Genomic DNA, 20236 nt, shown 5'->3' with positions numbered 1-20236 from the left:
AAAAAACAACTGATAATATTTGCGCTGCATCTTACGCCGCGCGCTAAAAAAGAGCAGCGCCTTTTTCTTGACGATCTTATCAAGTCAGCTGTTTCGATGCGCTTTGTTTGCGATTAGGCGGAAAAGCACTCCACAAGCGATGCAAAAGCGTCCACGGTCGATCGACGATACGGTAGGCATGTCGCCTGCAAAAACAGAGTGCGGCTTCGCCGCATAGATTTGGTTCCTTCCCAGGCAAGATGGAGGACCTACGCGCAACTCTGCTACCTTTGATAGCATATACAGTAACTCTAGATCGGCCAGATTTGTGGCGCCAGATGATGGTGCACAGCTCAACCACACAAACACAGAGCCAATTACTATATTCTGCTTAGCTGCTGGCGTAAATTTTCGACAGCGGCGTAATCGTGTTCACAATTGTGCCGCTCCCGAAAATTTGCACAAGCATGGAAGCAGGATATAGTGGGTAAGTGCAATTTTAGCTCTGTGTTTGTCTGGCTGAACCCTACGCCACCAGGCGGCTGCACCGCTCAGGGCGCTCACGTTTACGCCCCCCCCCCCCCCCCCCACATCCGGCAATATGCCCAAACCACCCCCGTTTGCCGGAGTAGCGGGCACGCTAAAAGTCTCTATTTTCTACCGTGTTCCAGCGAGGCGATCGTGCTTTTTCATCCCGTCGCGTCTGCCTCAGTGCTCGTGACTGTGACACTGACTTACACCGTTAATCAGGTTTTCTTCAATATCGTCCGCTACGCAAAACGAGACAAACGCAACTGCTCGCGCACGAGACCGTCACCGGAAGTGCGCCACTCAGCAAAAACACGACAGGGAGAAAAAGTGGAATGAGGCGGGACCCGTGGCGTATTTGTCATGCCATGTTCCGGCTCCGGAGTGGGAGAATGCAAGGAAGGCATTTCGCTTTCGAAGGCTAGACGCGGGAAATGGAAAGAGTGAGTATGTTGGCGGTGATTCTCGCCTCCTGAAATAAGTTTGCGGCGCTTCAAATGTTTCTATCTCTGTTCTGGTTGAACCACTCTGGAAAAAAAATGCGGTAGAACACTCCTTGGAGGGCAAGTAACAACTTTCAGCGTGTAACCAAAATTTCCTATGTGGTCTGGTGAGGGGTCATTGAAGAGTGCCCAAAGTACCAAAATAAAGCCCACTTCGACTAAAGAATATGAGACGGAGGTTATATTTGCTCCTCTGTCTAGGCAAATGGTACCGTCTCTATCACGTATTATAAGCATGAAGTCAGCGTAAAAGTGACGCTAGCTGCATACAAAATATTACGAAGAAACTTGACGGTCCGATGTAACGAACTTCGTTACCCAAGTCGGACAACTGCTTGCGAGAGCTTGTACAACGACTTCTCGCCGAGAGGCTAATTCTTTGCACAATCCCCAATTCTATAACCGTGGTTTTCAAGTCCGCCTCAAAAGAAATAATTCATCAGCGCCCCGAGCACGCACCTTAAGCAGCATAGTCTTGCGATCCTTCCGGGTTTTCTTTTTTTTTTTCTCTCTCTTTCACGGCGTGTTAAATATGTCAAGGGTGCGAGAAATTTGTGCGCACCTACGTATAGTTAGAACACTGTCCAAAGAGTTGACGCCCGAAGCAAAACCTTGCTATCACTGTCAGTGGTTCGCCCTTTTTAGTTATTTCTAGTACCTCAAAGGCCCCTGAGGAGGGACCTTTGAGGGGCACTAAAAAATTGCCAAACATGAGATTTTTTACTGTCTCTTTAACGCGGGGGTGTATCCTTGACTAGGGAATGTAGCTTTCTTCTTCCTGACCTTGAACTGGTGCTCGAATGTAGTTCCTCGTACGATGATCGGTTTGAGGTGCGGCCTCTCGGCAACATCATGGAATGTCTCCAGGCGTTCGGTTGGCGTCTTGACGCTCATGCTGGCCTTCATTGTGCCCTGGAACGAGTTCATCAGCACCAGAACGGCCAGCCACCAGACCGCGAACATTACGCGGCCAACCGCGTCACGCACGGGTCGAACAGTGCCTGCGTATACAGAAGGACTAGCTCTCGAATAATAGCTCTCGAATAAGAATAGCTCTCGAATAATAATTTGGCTTTATCACAATAATGTAAAGCGATGTTCACATCTCAGCATTCTTAATGTTAGCAAGTTTCTGTCATTACATAGTACGTTATACCCGCCGTGGTTTCTCAGTGGCTATGGTGTTGGGCTGCTGAGCATGAGGTCGCGGAATCGAATCTCGGCCGCGGCGGCCGCATTTCGATGGGGGCGAAATGCGAAAACACCCGTGTGCTTAGTTTTAGGGGCACGTTAAAGAACTCCAGGTGGTCGAAATTTCCGGAGTCCTCCACTACGGCGTGCCTCATAATCAGAAAGTGGTTTTGGCACGTAAAACCCCATAATTTAATTTTTACATAGTACGTTATGAATCGTTGTTTATAAGAGGCAGGCAGGGAGCATTACGAGCTAAGAAGTAGTTTCTTCGCATGCATAGAGCTCTTCAGAAAGTGAGAATGATCACTGTACAAGCTGTAAAGTATGGCTACCTAAGTGACGTAGCCTGTTTCACTACACAAGTTGTCATGTTTTATGTCTATACTGTGCACGCGTGGGTGAAAACTTACCGTACTTTCTATCGTTTATGCATGTTTATTTGGGTGCAGTTGACATTTTGGAATATACGAAAAATATGTGCAAAATATTCGCACTTACCAATAGCGACTATTCAATTCGAAGACCGAATCAAATAGAACGCTATTCAATTCCTATATTATAAAGTTTCGAATATTCTCACACACCTACATTTTACGCTTACTGCGCTACCCCAGGTTCCAAATGAAGGAGCTAACCGTCTTTGTGCATGTCCATCAGCTGATGAGGTGAAAGCAGCGTTATCTTTTATGAAGCGAGGGTCGGCTCCAGGGCTAGACGGGTTGCCCGTTCAGTTTTATTTAACCTTCTGGGTGCCGCACTCACCTCTGTTATTTGTCGCTGCTGTGAGGACTTTGATTTTACGGCGACCTTTTGCGATGGTCGCATTGTACTAATACAAAAATGAAAGCCATCATCACTTTATCCTGACGGATGGAGGCCAATCATTCTTCTCAGCGTTGACGACAAAATATTTGCAACTATTGTCCCACGGCGCTTGGGGAGCCTGATGTGTCCAGGCGTGTTCGATCCCTGGCAGACAGGCACAGTCTGTAGTTTGTTAAGCTTGACATTAGGCGCACACACTGGGCAAGACCAGTACGTGGGCTGTTGGCTTCGTTACACCAGAAAAAATTATTCAATCGCCTTGAGCATATTTACATATTTGACGCACTGACAGTTATTAGCTTTTTTATTATATTTTGTTCGCCTTATTAGGAATGCCTATCCAAAGCACACTGTTCATGAATGCACATGAAGTCTAACCAATTCACGTCGCACTCGGTGTACGCCAGGGTACTCTCTATCGCCTGTATTGTTCTTGCTTAGCCTTGAGCCATTTTTACGCGCAGCGCTGAAAGATTCTCATGTACGGGGATTCCAATTGTCAGTTAGCGGTGTCGTGAAAGTTACAGCTTTCGCCGACGACAATACATTTGATCTAGCACAGGAAGAAAGCTTATCTCGTAGCATTCGTCTTTTCAGTGACCATATTTCAGGTGCGGCGCTTAATTTATCAAAAAGTCGTTACTTGTTCATTGATTCCCACTATCTCGGCTCAATACATTGTTTCTCCTTCAAAAAAGCGACAGCATTCGTATTTTAGGCCTGTACTAGAATTATTATGGTATATCAGATTCTATGTGGTTTTCAGTCCTTGAGGATGTACGGCGAAATATCCAGAATGCGCGGGACTTGCCTCTGCTCGAGAGGAAGGTACCCAGCACAGTCAGTATTTTGTGGCCGGGTGTGGTACTTTTGTCACGTTATACAGCCTCCATCACGCATCACTAGGTCTCTGCAGTCTCTTTGCTCGTTCTTCAACATGGTCCGGTGGTTCAGAATTGATCTGTCGCGCGGCGCTCGGGCAACCGCACTCTCGCGGTGTGTTCTCGTTTCCTTCAGTGCCGGCTGCATGCTCTGCGATTCGTGCTCCAGCTCTTGCGTGGGGATCAATGCCGCGAACTTCATCTCATCTGCCATTTTCTCGTTACTCAGCTTCACCAGATGCTACCGGGCGTAAGCCTAAATTGCGGGCCACGGGCTTCCAACGCACCTCCATTTTACGCTATACCGCAGCGGCACTTCATCGCCACATGGGGCAGGTCTGACCTGACGCAGATGTTCTCGATGACCACGTGGTGGACACAATGGCAGCCTTACTGCTTCAGCCTGGTTCCGCCAGCATGCCTGGCGCGCTCCAGTCGTGTGTCGTGGGGAGCGCTAACGGCGTCCTTCTTGCCTGGCCGCATCAGCGATTTCATGTGGCGTTTGGGGTGAGCTGTCCTCCCTACGCATGATAGGCTCGAGTGACCGGGCGTAGTCCCAAATTCACCGTGCCCAAACTGCCCAGTCGAAGAATCCAACCAGCATGCGCAGCAACAGTGTGTCGTAGGTCCTACGGAGAGCCGTGCATATTGGTTTCTGTGACCTTCGAATTACCCGTTTTATTATGCATCTGGTCACTGCTCTGGTGATTGCTTCGAGCGACTTCTAATTGCTGCGGGGGCCTTTTGACTGCGGTGCAACCGATGTGAGGCAGCATGCAGGACACCGTCGCATCGCTGTGTATTCAATTCTGGAGCGGCTCTACTCAGAACTTTTTTTCCGACGAACTGTTCTTCCTTGGAGGAGGAATTCCTCCAGCAATGGTCGTGCCGCTTCTTGTCGGTGGCTGATGGGTGTGTACGGCTTTCATTCGGGCCAAACTAGTTATCCTCACCCTCTTTTTGTTTATATGAAACTGTGTTCGTGTTCTTTATTGCTCTACGTAGCAATGTATAGTAAACCGCGCCAACGGACTGCAACATTTCTATGAACTCTTGTCGCGTGCATAGTTCTCATTTGCTAATATTTTACCGCCCCAGTGTTACTGTGTCGTCATCGTCGCAGTGTTCGTATTGTCATTTGTAGGAATATTTTTTTTTTCTATACAGTAACGGATACCAAACTGCGGGAGTGATGAGAAAACACCTTCGCTTTAACATGTTCAAGTACTTTTCTTGGATTTCCTTGCAGCCACGGGTAGTTAAGACGGGGACGGTTTCCACGAAGTTCATCAGCCCCAGGACGGCACATTTCTTAATCCAATCTTTAAAAAAAAGCGTTACTAGTGGTACCAGAAAAAAAAAACCACTGTATTCTGATGCAAAGTAAGGCAATATCTCGCAGCCAGAAACAACGCTATGCAAGAACGCTTGCCTTCAAACATCATGATCCCGAGGATGTCAAAGAGGTTGTCAGTGATGGTGTCCCTGAAGCTCAGTGGAGACCGCGCCGCTTCGATTAAGGATATGAAGGCGCTCACCAGAGGCCAGCAGAGCAGCAATCCCAACCATACCTGCGAACAACCATTTGTCGCAATGAAGCGCCGTTATTCTCTGGTGTGAAGTGGCGGGCATGAAAAACACACGGTTGATGCTACATTATATACAGTGAGGCTTGCAAAGAGAGCGTGCATAGCAGCTACAGATTACTAGGCCAGATTTGTTCTTCAGATATACATATGTACTATAAATGCGGAACTTCCTTTATCAGTTGCTATGGAAATTATAATAGCGATATGTGAACTTTGTATTGGCTTTGTCATATTTTCTGTCGAGGAGCAATTAAGTATCATGCATGAGCACCATTGCCTCCATACTTCGGCTGAAAATCGAAATTTTGGTAGAGTCAAGTGCAAAGCGAACGGGATGCTGCCTTAGCTTGACTATCTTACCACTATTCCACGCATCTTTATAAAACAATTTAGAAATTGTTGCGTACTATGTTCGGGATATATTAGGAAAACAACAACAAGCACCAATTGCTGCCTTTATCGACAACATTCTAGTCTTCATCATTATCTATTTATCATGACGAAAGGGAACAAACACATTTTGCTTCTAACAATGAGGCAAAATAACTTCAAGAATTAACGTTAACATTGTCGCACTGTGAGGAGCGCATTCAGTGTAGATTGTGAAGCACACAAACACACGCTATGTTTCTATACCTTGAAAACCACAGTAACAAATAACCTATTGTACCTTTCTATAGACGCACATTCATCTATGAAGCCTGTAGACCCTCCAGAGACGATTGCTATACAATGGGTTAGGTTAGGTTAGGTTAGGTTAGGTTAGGTTAGGTTATGTTAGGTTAGGTTAGGTTATTTTAGGTTAGCTTATTTTATGCTAGGGTAGGGTTTCAAGGTTGCAGAAAAAATACCGGCTCGGTTCCGATTCAGCCTAAAGTAACGGTTCAGCTCCTGTTTTCGGTTCAGTTCGCATTCAATCCGACACTCTGGTAGATAGTTCAAAAACATCTACAGAAAGTCTCGAAAGTATAGTTAAGCAATCTTCTAAGCGATGAACTATTCTATAAAGCGGCGCTTCTCAAAATGTACTCCGGTAGTTTTTTTTTTTCTATTTTATTTAAGAGGTCCTCAAGCGACCAGTGTAGGCGTCCCTACCCCATGACAGTCATCTTCGGAATTTGAGCCAACGGGGCACCTGCCGAGACATTTGGGACATATATCCGTGGAGCGGTGCTCTCCGCAATTGTCCATGTTAATTCGGAGGCGAGAAGCATGGCTACTGTAAAAACAGTCTGGCTACATCGACGGCGCTTGAGTGGATGTCTCAGCAGAATATTTCGACATGCGCTTATAACGCTGCTAATGATGGGATACCCGTGAAGTACAAAGGAACTGAAATGCAACGTCGCCAGTTCGCACCGTCTTTCTCCCGTCAAGGTCATTTTATACAGACATGCTCCACACCCCAATCTAATGGCACTTTTCTGACGGCAGGTAACGTCTAACATGCATGTCCGTTCCATACCGCACTACCATCGTCGGTAGCGCGCAAAAGCGTGGGCGTGATCACGAGCCGCAGCGGCCGCAAATGCAATCACGCTCGCGCAGCACCACTCGCCTCCAGGTCGAAGCTCATCAGGTATCCAAACACGCTGGTCATGTAGGCGTTGGGCGTGCCGGCGTAGTATCGCGGGTTCGAATACACATAGGCTGGTAGCGGTGTGCCGACTGTCAGACGGTCAGCCGTCGGTATCACTGGGTGCGCTGTGATGTCAGACTCCTGCGAGCAAGTGCATTTAGCTTGAGCACAACCAACGGAACCAGCCAGCATTTATCTGCACCCGGAGGTCCGGGATAGTGGCGCCGGATCGCAACCGCGTAGAAGCCTTTCTTTATTTTATTTATCCCAGCTTGACGCTGACACTCGGCTAATCAGAGATTGAGATAGAAGTGCTCATTTATTTATTTATTTATTTATTTATTTATTTATTTATTTATTTATTTATTTATTTATTTATTTATTTATTTATTTATTTATTTATTTATTTCAACAAATGAAAGTGCATGTGCGATATAGCCCGGACTATGTGGACTAAGGATTACGGGCTAATTTTTGCCATGCACCCACAGTTATCTAAAGAAGCATCATGGGAATATTAATTTTAGCTGTACTTGTAGGTTATCTTTTCGCAATAAAAGAAATGGTCAGGCGGGCTTCATGCGTGAAAAAAAGACGCTAAAAGGAAAAAAATACCCGAGCGGGAGGTTTTCTTTTTGTTGCGTTAATTTTCCTCATCAGCAATGCAAGGCCAACTAGCCCAACAATTGATTCTTCTCAAGCTAGCAAATTTTGATAACCTTTCCTACGGCAAACGGCGGAAGTACGAAAGAGCATGTGAAATACCTAAGAAATTTGGGCATTGTCCCTTCAGCTATCCGTCGAACTTCACCGTAGTGCACCACCGTAACTCAGCGAGCCCACCAGTACGTCTTAATCAATGGGCAGGAACATTAAAAATAATATTTCAAAAGCGCACCCGAATTTTATCAACTTTCACTTAGAAAAGACGAGGGTGTACGTCCTTCTATAGTTATTTGTAAATTTCCTACAGCATCACAGCAGTGTTTTAATTCCGACCAATACAATCCTCTAACACAGCAAAGACGTTATGACTAAGTACCGTAACTACATATGTTAATAAAACGACGTACCCTCTCGACGTTTCTAATTGAAAGTTGTTTAAATTCGGCCGGTCTTCCGAAATACCAGTTATTGAAAACGGTGACCGTTGAGTTACGCTGATGCGATGCGGTGGGCTTTTACAGGTAGACGAAGGGGCAATGCCCAAAATTTTTGGGCATGCAGAAAAAAAAATCTGTACGATAACACAAAGGACAATGCCTCAATTGCTATTTGAGTTTCGAGCTCCTAAGGACAAAATCATATCGGAGAAAATATATGTAAGAGAATGAGGCGTGTCTCTGCTGCTGCAAAAACCCGCAGTCAACTCAGCAGATCCTAACAGAGAGCGAAGGTATCCAGACAGTTAGACCGTTTAGTAGCGTTCACCTTCGAGCAGCGCTGGGATACAAAGGGGATGGAAGCGTTAACCGGTCAGCAGTCGAGATGAGCAGTTGTCTTACTATTGGCGCAAAAAAAAGAAGGTACGGGATTGGTATAGATTGGATCCGCTAAATCATTATTCTGTTAATCATCAGGAAGGAGGATAGCGCGGTCGGAGAAGGAGGTAAAGCGGAGAGCCTCCGGTCTCCGGTCTGGGGTGCCCGAGTCTTGGGTGTGTGTTTTGTAGAAGGCGTAAACACTCGAGGCTAGTAGGCACTATGCCTCACTGTAGCGTGAAAGAAGAACAAGATAACTGAAGCCTGGTGCGCGTTACAGAGTGTCAAACGCTGAAAAAAAAAAATTCAGCGACGATTACGATACTCCCAAATGCGAAATTTGAGCGCAGCTCTATGCGTGTTTTCGTTTCGCGATGTATTGACTGGCGCGGACAATCTGCCTCGTGCGGTACGTTCCAAACGGAGTGAAGTGAGGCGCGACTGCCTCGCTAATCGGGAGATCGCGAGAGGAAGTGCGTGGGTGACGCGTGCGCGCGATTCACAGCAGCCGCCGCAGACCCCGTAATGCTTCAGAAGATGATGATGTTTATGTGCAGAACAAAATATTTTTGCGAAAACTTCAGGTAAAGCTTGAGCAGTAATTATGGTTGTGAATGATATAGCACGGATGAAGCAAGCAATCAGTGGCGCTATCGAAGGCGTTAGAAATGCAACCATGTCATTCCGTTGAGAACGGCGACCAAATAATGTACATGCCGCTGATCGGTCACAGACCGACTTTCGTCGCTGGAGAAAAAATTGCCGCGGTCGAACGCAGTTAAACGAAGTCTGACAAGCGATAGCACGGTTTTGCTTGCTTTTGGAAAGGACACAGACGCTGCTCGGCGCCGTCAGCAACTACCGCATCTACAATTGCACCACAACGCACAGACGCTGCTCGAAGCGGCAGCAGCAGAGAGCGAATTGACCTACATGCAGCGTGTCGCTCCAACGCGAACTGAGCGTCGAAAGCACATCGCATACGAAGCTACCAGCACTCGGCGCACTTTGTCCACATCGCACATTGCTTTCAAGATACGGGCGCCCACGCGACGCACGCAGCAGCAGCCGCCGGTAGTGGCCGGCCCGGTTTGACTTTGACTGAGCTCGAAGGTCAGACTTACGGAACCAAGCGTTTTCTGGGTGTGTACCTGGAGTAGTAGATATATTGCTCTAAAAGCATCGCTTGTCGCAAGCCAATCAGAATGCGAGATTACGAGAGAACGGAGGGGATAGAGCTAAATCTACTCGCGGTTCTGAACATTGGTTAGCCATTTTGCAAAAAGCGCAGTCATGACCAGACATGTTGTTTGCAAGTAAGTTGGCTGATGCTTTGTGAATTTGTGCTGTGGGTCATCTGAAGACAAGTCTGCAGGAGAAGTAAACTGTGTAGCTTGTACATTAAAGTTATGCGCATTAATATAGCTGTGGTTTACGCGTGCGTTGCAGTGTCGATACGAGCCGTATCAGGCTTTTACCCTGACAAAACGTAGCACTCTTTTCCTCTGTACTATTGAATTGAATAGTATTATCATTATCTCGCGCTTCTTTCCTAAAACCCCTTGAACTTCGTAAAGTAGCGACACTCTCCTCCTCCGTCTTCACTCCTCCTAGTTTCTAATCTCTTTCATGCTCCCTCCTCGACCGTGGCGCCGCCTACACCTCTCGAGCGTAGCAGACGAAAACAGCCTGGTTGCCACATGACACGTTTCTAAGCGTTCGCACGCAGCGGTACGCCACGCGCAGGTTTCGCGGTAGCTGGGCGCCAGATGGTACCGAGTGACGCAATGACAGGTTTCCGAAAGGGTAGGTCGTCAATCGACAGCGTCATCGACCTAGTAACAACTGTTGAACATCAGAAACGTCGCCGTCGATTAACGGCTGCTGTCTTTCTAGATATCAAGGGTGCTTTTGACAACGTTCTCCATGATGCAATTTTAAATGGCCTAGAAGAATGTGGTGTCGGGGGACGTATGCATCAATGGATAGCCAGCTATCTTCAAGAGAGAACGATATTCATGACAACTCCAGACGGGGAAACAAAGAACCACCCCGTCTATCGTGGAGTGCCTCAAGGAGGTGTATTGAGCCCAACCTTATTTAATATCGTTCTCATCGGACTGGTCAAAGAACACGCAGGCGCAGTCTCGGTCTCTGTGTATGCAGACGACATCTGTATATGGACCACGAGCTTAACGCGCTTACAAGTACAAACGAAGCTGCAGCGCGTGGTGTCAATAACGTCCACATACCTAAACAGTCGCGGACTGCAGCTCTCACCGGAAAAAAGTGCAACCATGGCATTTACACGAAAGTCAATGGCCTGCTACCCCGTTATGATTGATGGGAAGATTATACCTTCAGTAACCCACTACAAGTTTCTCGGAGTCATCATCGACCGGGACTTATCCTGGTCGAAGCACCTCTCAGGATTAAGAAAAAAGCTAGACAGCTTTACTCAGATCATTCGACATATGTCTGGAAAATCATGGGGGCCATCCAAGTCATCTCTTCTGCAGCTCTACCAGGCACTTTTTGTTGGCTACTTCTGCTACAGTGCGCCTGTACTTTCTCGGGTTAGTACAACTGCTGTACGCACACTTGAAAGTGCTCAGGCTCGCGCACTGAGAATTTGCCTAGGACTACCACGATGTGCGTCTACTTGGGGCACTATTGCAGAGGCACGTGCGTGCCCAGCTCGAGTTTATCTGCAACATGAGCCATTGCGAGTGCATCTAAGGGTACTGACTAGACACAGGAACCATCCACTCACGAACGTCACAAGCGTACGGCCTGTGTCCGCCTACTCAGAAGCCGTGTTGTCGCAGCAAGACTTATTGCCGTCGGACTTCGAACCGTATGACATACCCGAAGTTCCACTCTGGACGATGGCAAAGCCAACGGTCAGGCTCTCAATCCCTGCAATAACGAAGAAGTCGAAGATGCCGCTTGCTGGCCTCAAGCATTTCGCGCTATCATACATTGCTTACATGTATGGATATTACGAACATATTTTTACAGATGGTTCTGTGACACAGACCTCTTCCGCGGCGGCCTACACGGTGCCAGGAATGGGGATCGCACAACGTTTCAAATAGGACACAGGACGTCGTCTACAGCAGCTGAGTTGACCGGAGTTCGAGAAGCAGTTCGCTGCATACTGCAACAAAGTCTCGAGAAGTGGACAGTGTTCTGCGACTCAAAACCAGCACTGCAACTCATCAGCAATTATATGAGTGACAGAACCGCATATAGTCCCCTGGTTTATGACATCATGTATCTGCTTGCTGAGGCGTCTCATTCCGGACATACCATCGTGCTGCAGTGGATTCCTGGCCATTGTGGAATAGCTGGAAACGAACAGGCTGACGCAGAAGCAAAACAGGCGCACACTGACGGAACTATTATAAAAATTCATTTTTCCCGGTATGACATTAACGCCTTGCTCCATACCTCCCTTAAAACTTCTACGGCGCAACATTGGGACAACCCCGAACATCGACAAGAGCGCCTCCATAGACTTGACGCTGGATTACAATTCCGGTATCCACTTCGGTTGCGGAGAAGCCAGGAAACGCTCATTCATCGATTACGGCTGGGTGTGGCATACACCAACCGATACCTTCACAAGATTGGACAAACACGGGACCCTGAATGTAGCGTCTGTCACACTCTCGAGACAATAACTCACGTACTTTGCGTGTGCCCTCAATATGCGGCCGAACGAAGAAAACTCAAATCTACAGTTGACAGCTTGGACTCCCGCCCCTTTTCAGAAGAAAAGCTTTTGGGCGCGTGGAGGAGTGTTGACTGTGCCCAACGTGCCATAAAAGCACTTTCGAACTTTTTAAGTGAGACTGGTTTAGATGATCGCCTATAGAAGCTGTGAGACGTGTAGTCAGTGCGAAATGTGTTTGCGCAAAAACTTTTTGTGGCAAGATTACTTTTTGTATGGACAAGATTACTCTTAGTGTATTGCGTCTCCAGTGCGCATCCGCATATTGGACAACGTGTATATAGTATCTCATTGTACCATATCATAATCATCCGCCACCTACCTTTCCCTGTATTTCCCACTTCCCCATTCCCCAGTGAGGAGTAGCAGGCTAGAGACACGCTCTCCAGGCCGACCTCTCCTCCTTTCTCTCCATTAAAATCTACTCCTCCTCCTTAGGGAAGCGCGAAAGAAGAGTCCCACTACAGTAGACGCCTCATACATAACTCGTTTCGACGGTGGCAATATGTTGTGCAGCTATATTGGGGCAGGCTGATGAAGAAGACGTTTAAGAGTAGTCCAAAGAAGGCGACGCTCTTAGCTTCGTGAGCTAACTACTCGAAATCCCGCTTCGTAATTAGGGCCTAAATTTGCCAATGCCTGTGATCCTATCTTTTGGAGCCTCCATTATTGGGTTCAGTCACAGAAATGTTTGTTTGGCAATCCAAAATTACCTATTTGGAACCATTCGATTGCCATGTTAGACTGATCGTTCTCCCTCCCCATCATAGCTTTCTTTTATTTCTTATCTATGCTGGACGAGTGGCTCAGGCAACGGGCCACCTCCGTCGATCCTTTCGCAGACCTTTCGCATGACAAGGCGCTTTAAGCGTTCGCGTTCGCTTTCTAGCTCCGAGTAACTTCGTGCACAGCATAATTTTCTAAATGGACGGTTATGCAAATTCAGTTACCGCAGCTTTTCTGTTTTGTTTTGTTTTGTTTTGTTTTTTGTTTTGTTTTGATAGCTATTTTCAAAAAAGGATCTGAACAAGCGCCAACTCTGCGCCATGATGACTCCGAATGTATCACGTGCGCTATAATTAGGTACGCAACATTTGTCAAGTGCGTGTCCCAAGATCTTGTTGTGAATGGGTGTAAATAACACATATACAAATCAAACTCGAATGCCAACATACTAACCTCTAGCAAGCTATCAGTAACCTAAATTATCCGCGCCGTCCTTACCATGTGAATTCGTGGCGCGTATCAGCTATGACGTACAAAGGACGACAGAACTCACGAACGAACTGCAGTGAAGGTTCGAAAGAGTATTACAAGCTACAGTGTCACCAACGTGCGTGCTTGCCAATCTTCTAAGCAAGCACAAAGGCTCAGAGGTGGCCCCGTGTGCTATTATACTTCTCATGCCTCAAAGTCGACAGAAATACGCGAAGCCGATCATCGAATCGGGATTCTACGTATATCGAAAGTGAAATCAGTTTTTTTTTTTTTTTTTTTTTTAGCATTCGTTCGCGAAGCGGGAATGCGGGAACAGCGCTTCATTCAGGCTCAAACAAGTGCATTGTTTTTTCAGGTTAGTGACTCATCACGAACAGCATTTCATCGTGCGTTAGCTCGTCTGTTCACAAAGTGACATACTTCTCGCGATCCGAGTTGAACTAAGTTACATGCACTGAAGACGGTTGGGCTCGCTCCGAAATAACATTTGCTAGATATGACTTTAGTGAAGTGATGACCGCGCAAAGAATTACTGCGCTATAACGTGGCCGAAATTGCGGTAAGTGAAGTGATGCAGTCGTTCATATTGAGGCACCATTTGTTGTCTCATTACATGTGTCATCTCAGAGACATAGTGGTCGAACGTGGTAATAGTTGAACGAATGAGTAAGCAAACGACTAAACGAACGAGCGAACGGTGACTAAACCATCCATTGGACGAACGAGCGACCGCACGTTTTCTTTGCGAGTGCTCCACCGCCGAATCTTAACCTACACACACTTTAAAGCTGACAAGAATTAACACGTACGTCTCAAAGACTCGTGATGCTGTCGTTCGGTGACGAACGGATTTCCGGAGAGCACGCACACTTTTCCTTTGTATCGCAAATCCAACGGGCGACCGCCAGTGACGAACACGAACAAAAGAGGCGGATAAAGCTATTTGCTCTAAAGAAGGCTAGTGAAGAACCACAAAATGCAGAATTGCTTTCCTAAGATCAGTTTTCACGCTCGAGCCTCAAATTTTATTAAAAGGAATGTGCTGAATCCTAAAGGTTTCGTAATCACGTTTTCGCACGCAACCTAGCGTGTCCACGAATGCAAGCCTGCTGGCGTACAATACGATTAAGCGCACCAAATGCAACCACCTACTGCTTAAATAAAGAACGTACACGTCGTGTAAGAATCGTGTTAAAGTGTGCAGACAAATGGCAACCTCCACAGTGAACTGTGCAACACCTTTATTAGAGCTTCTTTCTGGGCGAGTTGGTGCATAATTTATTTTAAAATTGTGCAATACCTACTACGCTATGGCCCACAACAAACTACGCAAGCCTGACACGGACTAGACTGTGAGAGACTCGCAAGTACCTCGTATAGTCGTCTGGAGAACGTTGGTCGGAAGTTCTCCCTCCCAATTCGATGAATCCATGTCTTTCTTCTTAACCCGTATAGTGCTTACAGGACGGTATCGAGAACAACTTCCTGTTTTTGCTGAAACCATTTTGGCATGCGAAGGCGCAGCTGGTTATGGTGATAGAAAATGCCATTAAGGGACGTCGCGCTTGCGTCAAACTCAGTTAAGGCGTTCGCAAACCAAAACAACGCGGAACATCAACGGTGCCATCATGCGCTCCTCGCCAATCCGTAGACGCTTCTCAAGAGAAAATGGCGCTGCAGTGCGACTGTAAACAAACGAAGCCGGCGCGAGGGCCCACGTGATGTTATTAGGCCAATAGCGATGCGGTGTCGGCCTCGGCCAGAGGGCGCGAGGAGGAGGCGGCATTCTTCAAAGCGTCGCGCTACCTTACGAAGTTTAAGGGGCTTTATTCTTTTTGGCCTCACTGCGCTATCTAGTGGCGCTGTCGAGAAGTCGGTACGTGACCTCCGAGACGAGAAGCGTAGCGCGCCGGTGCCTGAAAACAATGATAATTGTTCTCTCGCTTGCCGCACACCCAGTGGCACATACTCAGTGACTAAAGTTAGCGAGCGAATGAGTGAGTGAGTGAGTGAGTGAGTGAGTGAGTGAGTGAGTGAGTGAGTGAGTGAGTGAGTGAGTGAGTGAGTGAGTGAGTGAGTGAGTGAGTGAGTGAGTGAGTGAGTGAGTGAGTGAGTGAGTGAGTGAGTGAGTGAGTGAGTGAGTGAGTGAGTAAAAAACTTTATTAGCTCTAGATTTGCTGGTCTTCTGCGGTCATCAGAAGGCTTCGTCCATCATCTAGCACAACGGTCGGTTGCCCTTAGTCCAGGGCTCCGCTGGATGCTGCTGCCAGTTGTGCTCGCCGAATCAGACCTTCTTGGTCGACCTGGCGATCGCTGGAGAGCACTCCCCCCCATTGCTCCGCACTCGGGTTTGGTATAACGGGTACCACGTCTATCTTCTGGCATGCCCACGTTATGTGATACAGCGCGGGTGTTTCGTGGCACCAGGGGCATTTGTCATTGTATTGTTGTGGGATACATTTTGCTGAGTACGTTTAGGCTCGGGTACGAGCCCGTTTGTAGCTGCCTCCACCGCGTTAGCGAGAGATTCATTGAAGAACGGCACATACCCAGTGCATTCGTGGCGCAGCTCGCTAAAAAGTTAGTTCCTCCCCCCACCCTCTATTCCATTGCCCCCTTCCCTTTAAAGAGGGATAAATAAAGTTTTTCATCATCATCATCATCGCGCGAAAGACGTTAATTGAAAAGCGGCACATACCCAGTGCACATGTGGCACAACCTGATAAAGCGTCGGCTGTCTTTCACTGGGGATTTCTTGTGACGTTCGTTCGATAACGCTGAGCATCGGAGAAATTTAAGGGATCTTTTTCATCATTGTAGAGCGGCCCGTTTCCAGTGGCTACACGTACCTAGTTACCCAATTTCAGGACAACATTCATTTGGGCTAGATGGTGCATACTTGAATTAGGAAGGAACATCGCCAACTAAGACGATCACAAGTGGGGAGAACGACACAGGACAAGTGCTTGTCCTGTATCGTTCTCCCCACTTGTGATCGTCTTAGTTGGCGCTGTTCCTTCCTAATTCTAGTTACCCAAGTTGGCGTCAAAGGCGTTCATCGAAGACCAGCGCAGACCGAGTGACACATACTCAGCACCCCAAGTCGACGTCAAAGTGTTTCATTGAACAGCGGTACCTACCGAGTCCTGCATATATCAGTGACCCATGTCGGCGGGAAAGAGGTTCGTTGAAGTGCGGCACATATACGCACATTGCCACATGCTCAGTGGACCAAGTTGGTCCGCTGGTTGGTTTCGAGCCCTGTTCCCTCAGCACAACAACCTGACCATTCGACCATGGTCTACCCAGTGACCCAGGTAGGTGGACACACACACACACACACACACGCACACACACGCACACACACATACACACACAGCCCCCGGAAAGAACGTGAGGCACCTCAAGATTCCTAACGCATTAATATATTTCCGAAATAATAATTTACTTGTGTAAACTTATCAAGTGTTGCCCTATGGTTTCCTTTCAGATTGCACTGGGTAGGGCAACCGTGTCGACGAATACGTGCGCTCAGCCACTCACATTTCGCTCCAGCATTCCCAGTGGACCTCCCCACTCGCCGGTGGAACGTCGGCTGGACCAGATCTGTTCGTCCGTTGTTTGCAGCTGCGTCCTGTCGGGCGTTGCAAACCGTTCAACCAAAGAAAGACATACGTTTACGTGAGTCCAGGCGGAGAAGAAGTTAATGCTGTGCTCCATGTGTTAAGTGTACATATGAAACGATAACCGGAGTGATGATGTTAGCAACTCCATGCTTCTTTGGGACCTTTGACCATTACGCGTAATTTCTCCTTAATTTCACGTGAGGCTGGGTAATACCGGCATCGTCCTACTGCACTTCTCGTCTCTTTATATGAATCGAGTTCACTGGCTTAATTCGTTGTTAAATATGTACCAATTTACACGAGCATTAGATTTGCTGGCTGACGCCTACTCTGACACAGGTTCGTCTTAATACTTAAACCCCATGCAAGCGATCTTGCACGCGACAGCGACAAGCGACGCGATGGAGATGGCTGTCGCGTTCGCTCGTCGCCTACAAGTTGCACCCCATGCGAGCGATGACTTCGAGCGACGTCTCCCCAGTGTTGCCGGTATGAGGGCAGCAATATAGGCGCCGAAACTAGCGTGACGCGTGCTTTATTAACTTAAGTTGATGTATTTTACTGCAAAAAGCAGCACAACTATTTCTGAAAGTCTTGCAGTAGGTTCTTATCCTTGCACGTATAAAAATTCAATCGTTTGCTCGTTCCGTGCGACAATCGGAAGTACTGGAGTTATGTACATCCATTTCCGGCTTTGCGCTATTGGCTAGTCGCTCATAGCACTTCCGGGCGACGAGCGACGAATTCTAGATTTGCAAAACCGAGCGATCGCGCGACAAGAACGAGCGATCTGTTCAAGCGACGGCCCGATCCGTCGCGCGAAGCCGTCGCTCGTCGCTGTCGCGCACACAATCGCGCTAATGGGGTTTAGCCTTAAACGTGGCTTTGACTTACGGTCTGGCACATATTTGAGTGCCCACAATGCGCTCAAGTGCCGCCCCCTTCACCTATCTTTCTGCTCTTTTTCTTTGTTCTCTTTAATTCTAAAGATGTAAATTTAAAAGAGATGTTCGCGTCTTCTGGTGTTCCCACTCTTCGTCGCAGGGTAAACGAAAAATAATTAAAACACAAGAGCCCTTATAAAAAGAGCTAGGAAGAGATGCCCGTTTATAATGATCACTGGAGAGGTTTGCATGGCGGTACGCCTAGTAAGGCACTCGAGATAAATGCGATGATAAATGAAATGATACTCACAGGACATATACGTCACTTAACACACACATGACACAACATACAATATTAAAGTATCTCGTCATGACGAGTGACTCTCAGAAAAGTTAAGAGAGCCTTCGTAGCGCGGGATGCACAGGCGGCCCCTAATCCATACCATCATATATGTTCTAGATGTTACATGTGAGCCTTGAGGTACATAATCACTGAAAACAGTTTAACACCACGAACCCGTGTAATGTTTTGCATACGAGTCAACATAGACACAGTAGAGCCCGCAGATCGGAAACCTGGACAACTTGGTATACATTCATCTTAATAACAAAGCGTCTTCAAAGAGGGGACGAAGTAAAGGTGTGTCCGTCTGCTTCACTGCGTCCCTTGTCTGATAGCGCTTTGTACTGAAGATGAGAGTAAACTAAAATTTACAAACAGGCACCGTTTCATAATCAAGTCAACGTACTCAAAGACTCCGCGAACGGGCGCAGAAGTTTTATAAGCTGCACCATTAAAGCTGCTGCCCCCACCAGAAGCTACATTTCCATAATAATAATGTTTGTTCCCATGAACACGTACAAATTGACAGAGTAGGCAGGAATAAAAGCGAGAAAACACTTGAAAAAGCTCCCACTCCCTTTTGCAGTTCCTTTCTACATCCAACAGTGTATAGAGAAAACAATTAATTAAATTCCACGGACAAAAAAATGGGATAAACTACCACTGGAATTAGGATAGACAGAAACTTTAGCCTTTGTTTTAAAATATTTCATTTGGCTAATCAGTACTGCTAAACACTCATTTTCTTCTGATTGCAATTTCGTCATGTTGCTTGTTATATATTGTAGTGATGAGAATACGAACAGGCCTTTGTTGTGTTTTATTACTTTCTATTACTTATTGCTATTTGTTGTTACAGCTGATCTCCTTGATTTTCGTTTTCACTGAACCGACTGCTAGGAATGTAGGCTGCCGGTTGAGATAGTTATGTAAATGTTTCTTGTTATTTATGAAGATTGATTGATTGATTGATTGATTGATTGATTGATTGATTGATTGATTGATTGATTGATTGATTGATTGATTGATTGATTGATTGATTGATTGATTGATTGATTGATTGATTGATTGATTGATTGATTGATTGATTGATTGATTCCATTCATCCGAACATATTCATTTCATACGTTCTGTCCCAACAAGTCACCTATTACGACAATATCGAAGGTCCGGTTTCATGCGAGTCACTGGCGTTAGCTAACAGAGCAGAAACTCAGAATAATTTTACAAACTACGGTCTATGAGCGATATCTGTTGTGCTTTCACAGAAAGAGGCTGACAGTTAATGAGTGCAAGCCGGAGGGTTCAAATTTAAGTCTTTGCTCTTCTCGAGGAACTCAAGCAATTTACTCATTTTGTAGCCACGTGAAAGCTTGCAATAACGTTATTGTATGACAAAAGCTAGCTCCGCATAAATCAAAAATGTCTAGCAAAAGGCGAGCACGTATGAATATAGAGAATGCTCACTTGAATCGGAGGGACTGCTGCAGACATTGGATGATGTACCAGGCCAGGCCGTCGAAGACGACTTTGCCGTCGACCACTGACACTCCCAGCATGGGCCTCATCTCGAAAATAATTTATCAGAACCGTTATTGAATGTACATTTGCGCACAAAAAAAAATAAGAACACTTAGGTTGCAGCGTTGACCGTAAACTATAATCACGAAAGCATTTACGATATTGACATTTATTTTTATAAACAAAAAGACGCCACAAAATTTTCAGAAGTCCGTACCGCGGGTACTTGCATCCCCGTGGTGAAAGCGGCCTTCACCGCATTGCCTGTGACGCACGTACTATTCCGAAGTGTCATAAGAAAGCAGATTTCTTAACGGCTGTTACTCTTCTAATTCAAGCTGTTTTCCGT

At 46.7% G+C, this 20236-nt stretch overlaps 1 protein-coding gene across 1 annotated transcript; it reads right to left on the bottom strand.

The window, feature by feature from the left end:
- Positions 1–1730: 1730 nt before the first annotated feature.
- LOC126537417 (probable glutamate receptor) lies at positions 1731–19934 on the bottom strand. Its single transcript, XM_055074247.1, has 5 exons — positions 19834–19934; positions 17057–17147; positions 7058–7219; positions 5343–5481; positions 1731–2011 (listed from the first exon to the last, which is right to left on the bottom strand). The coding sequence occupies exons 1-5, from the start codon at positions 19932–19934 to the stop codon at positions 1731–1733; spliced, it is 774 nt and encodes a 257-aa protein (XP_054930222.1).
- Between the last annotated feature and the right edge of the window lie 302 nt (positions 19935–20236).

This window comes from Dermacentor andersoni, chromosome 4 (assembly GCF_023375885.2).
Source record: "Dermacentor andersoni chromosome 4, qqDerAnde1_hic_scaffold, whole genome shotgun sequence".
Lineage (NCBI taxonomy): Eukaryota > Metazoa > Arthropoda > Arachnida > Ixodida > Ixodidae > Dermacentor > Dermacentor andersoni.
The sequence above is the reverse complement of the archived record's forward strand: the minus strand, read 5'-3'. Positions and strand labels throughout refer to the sequence as shown.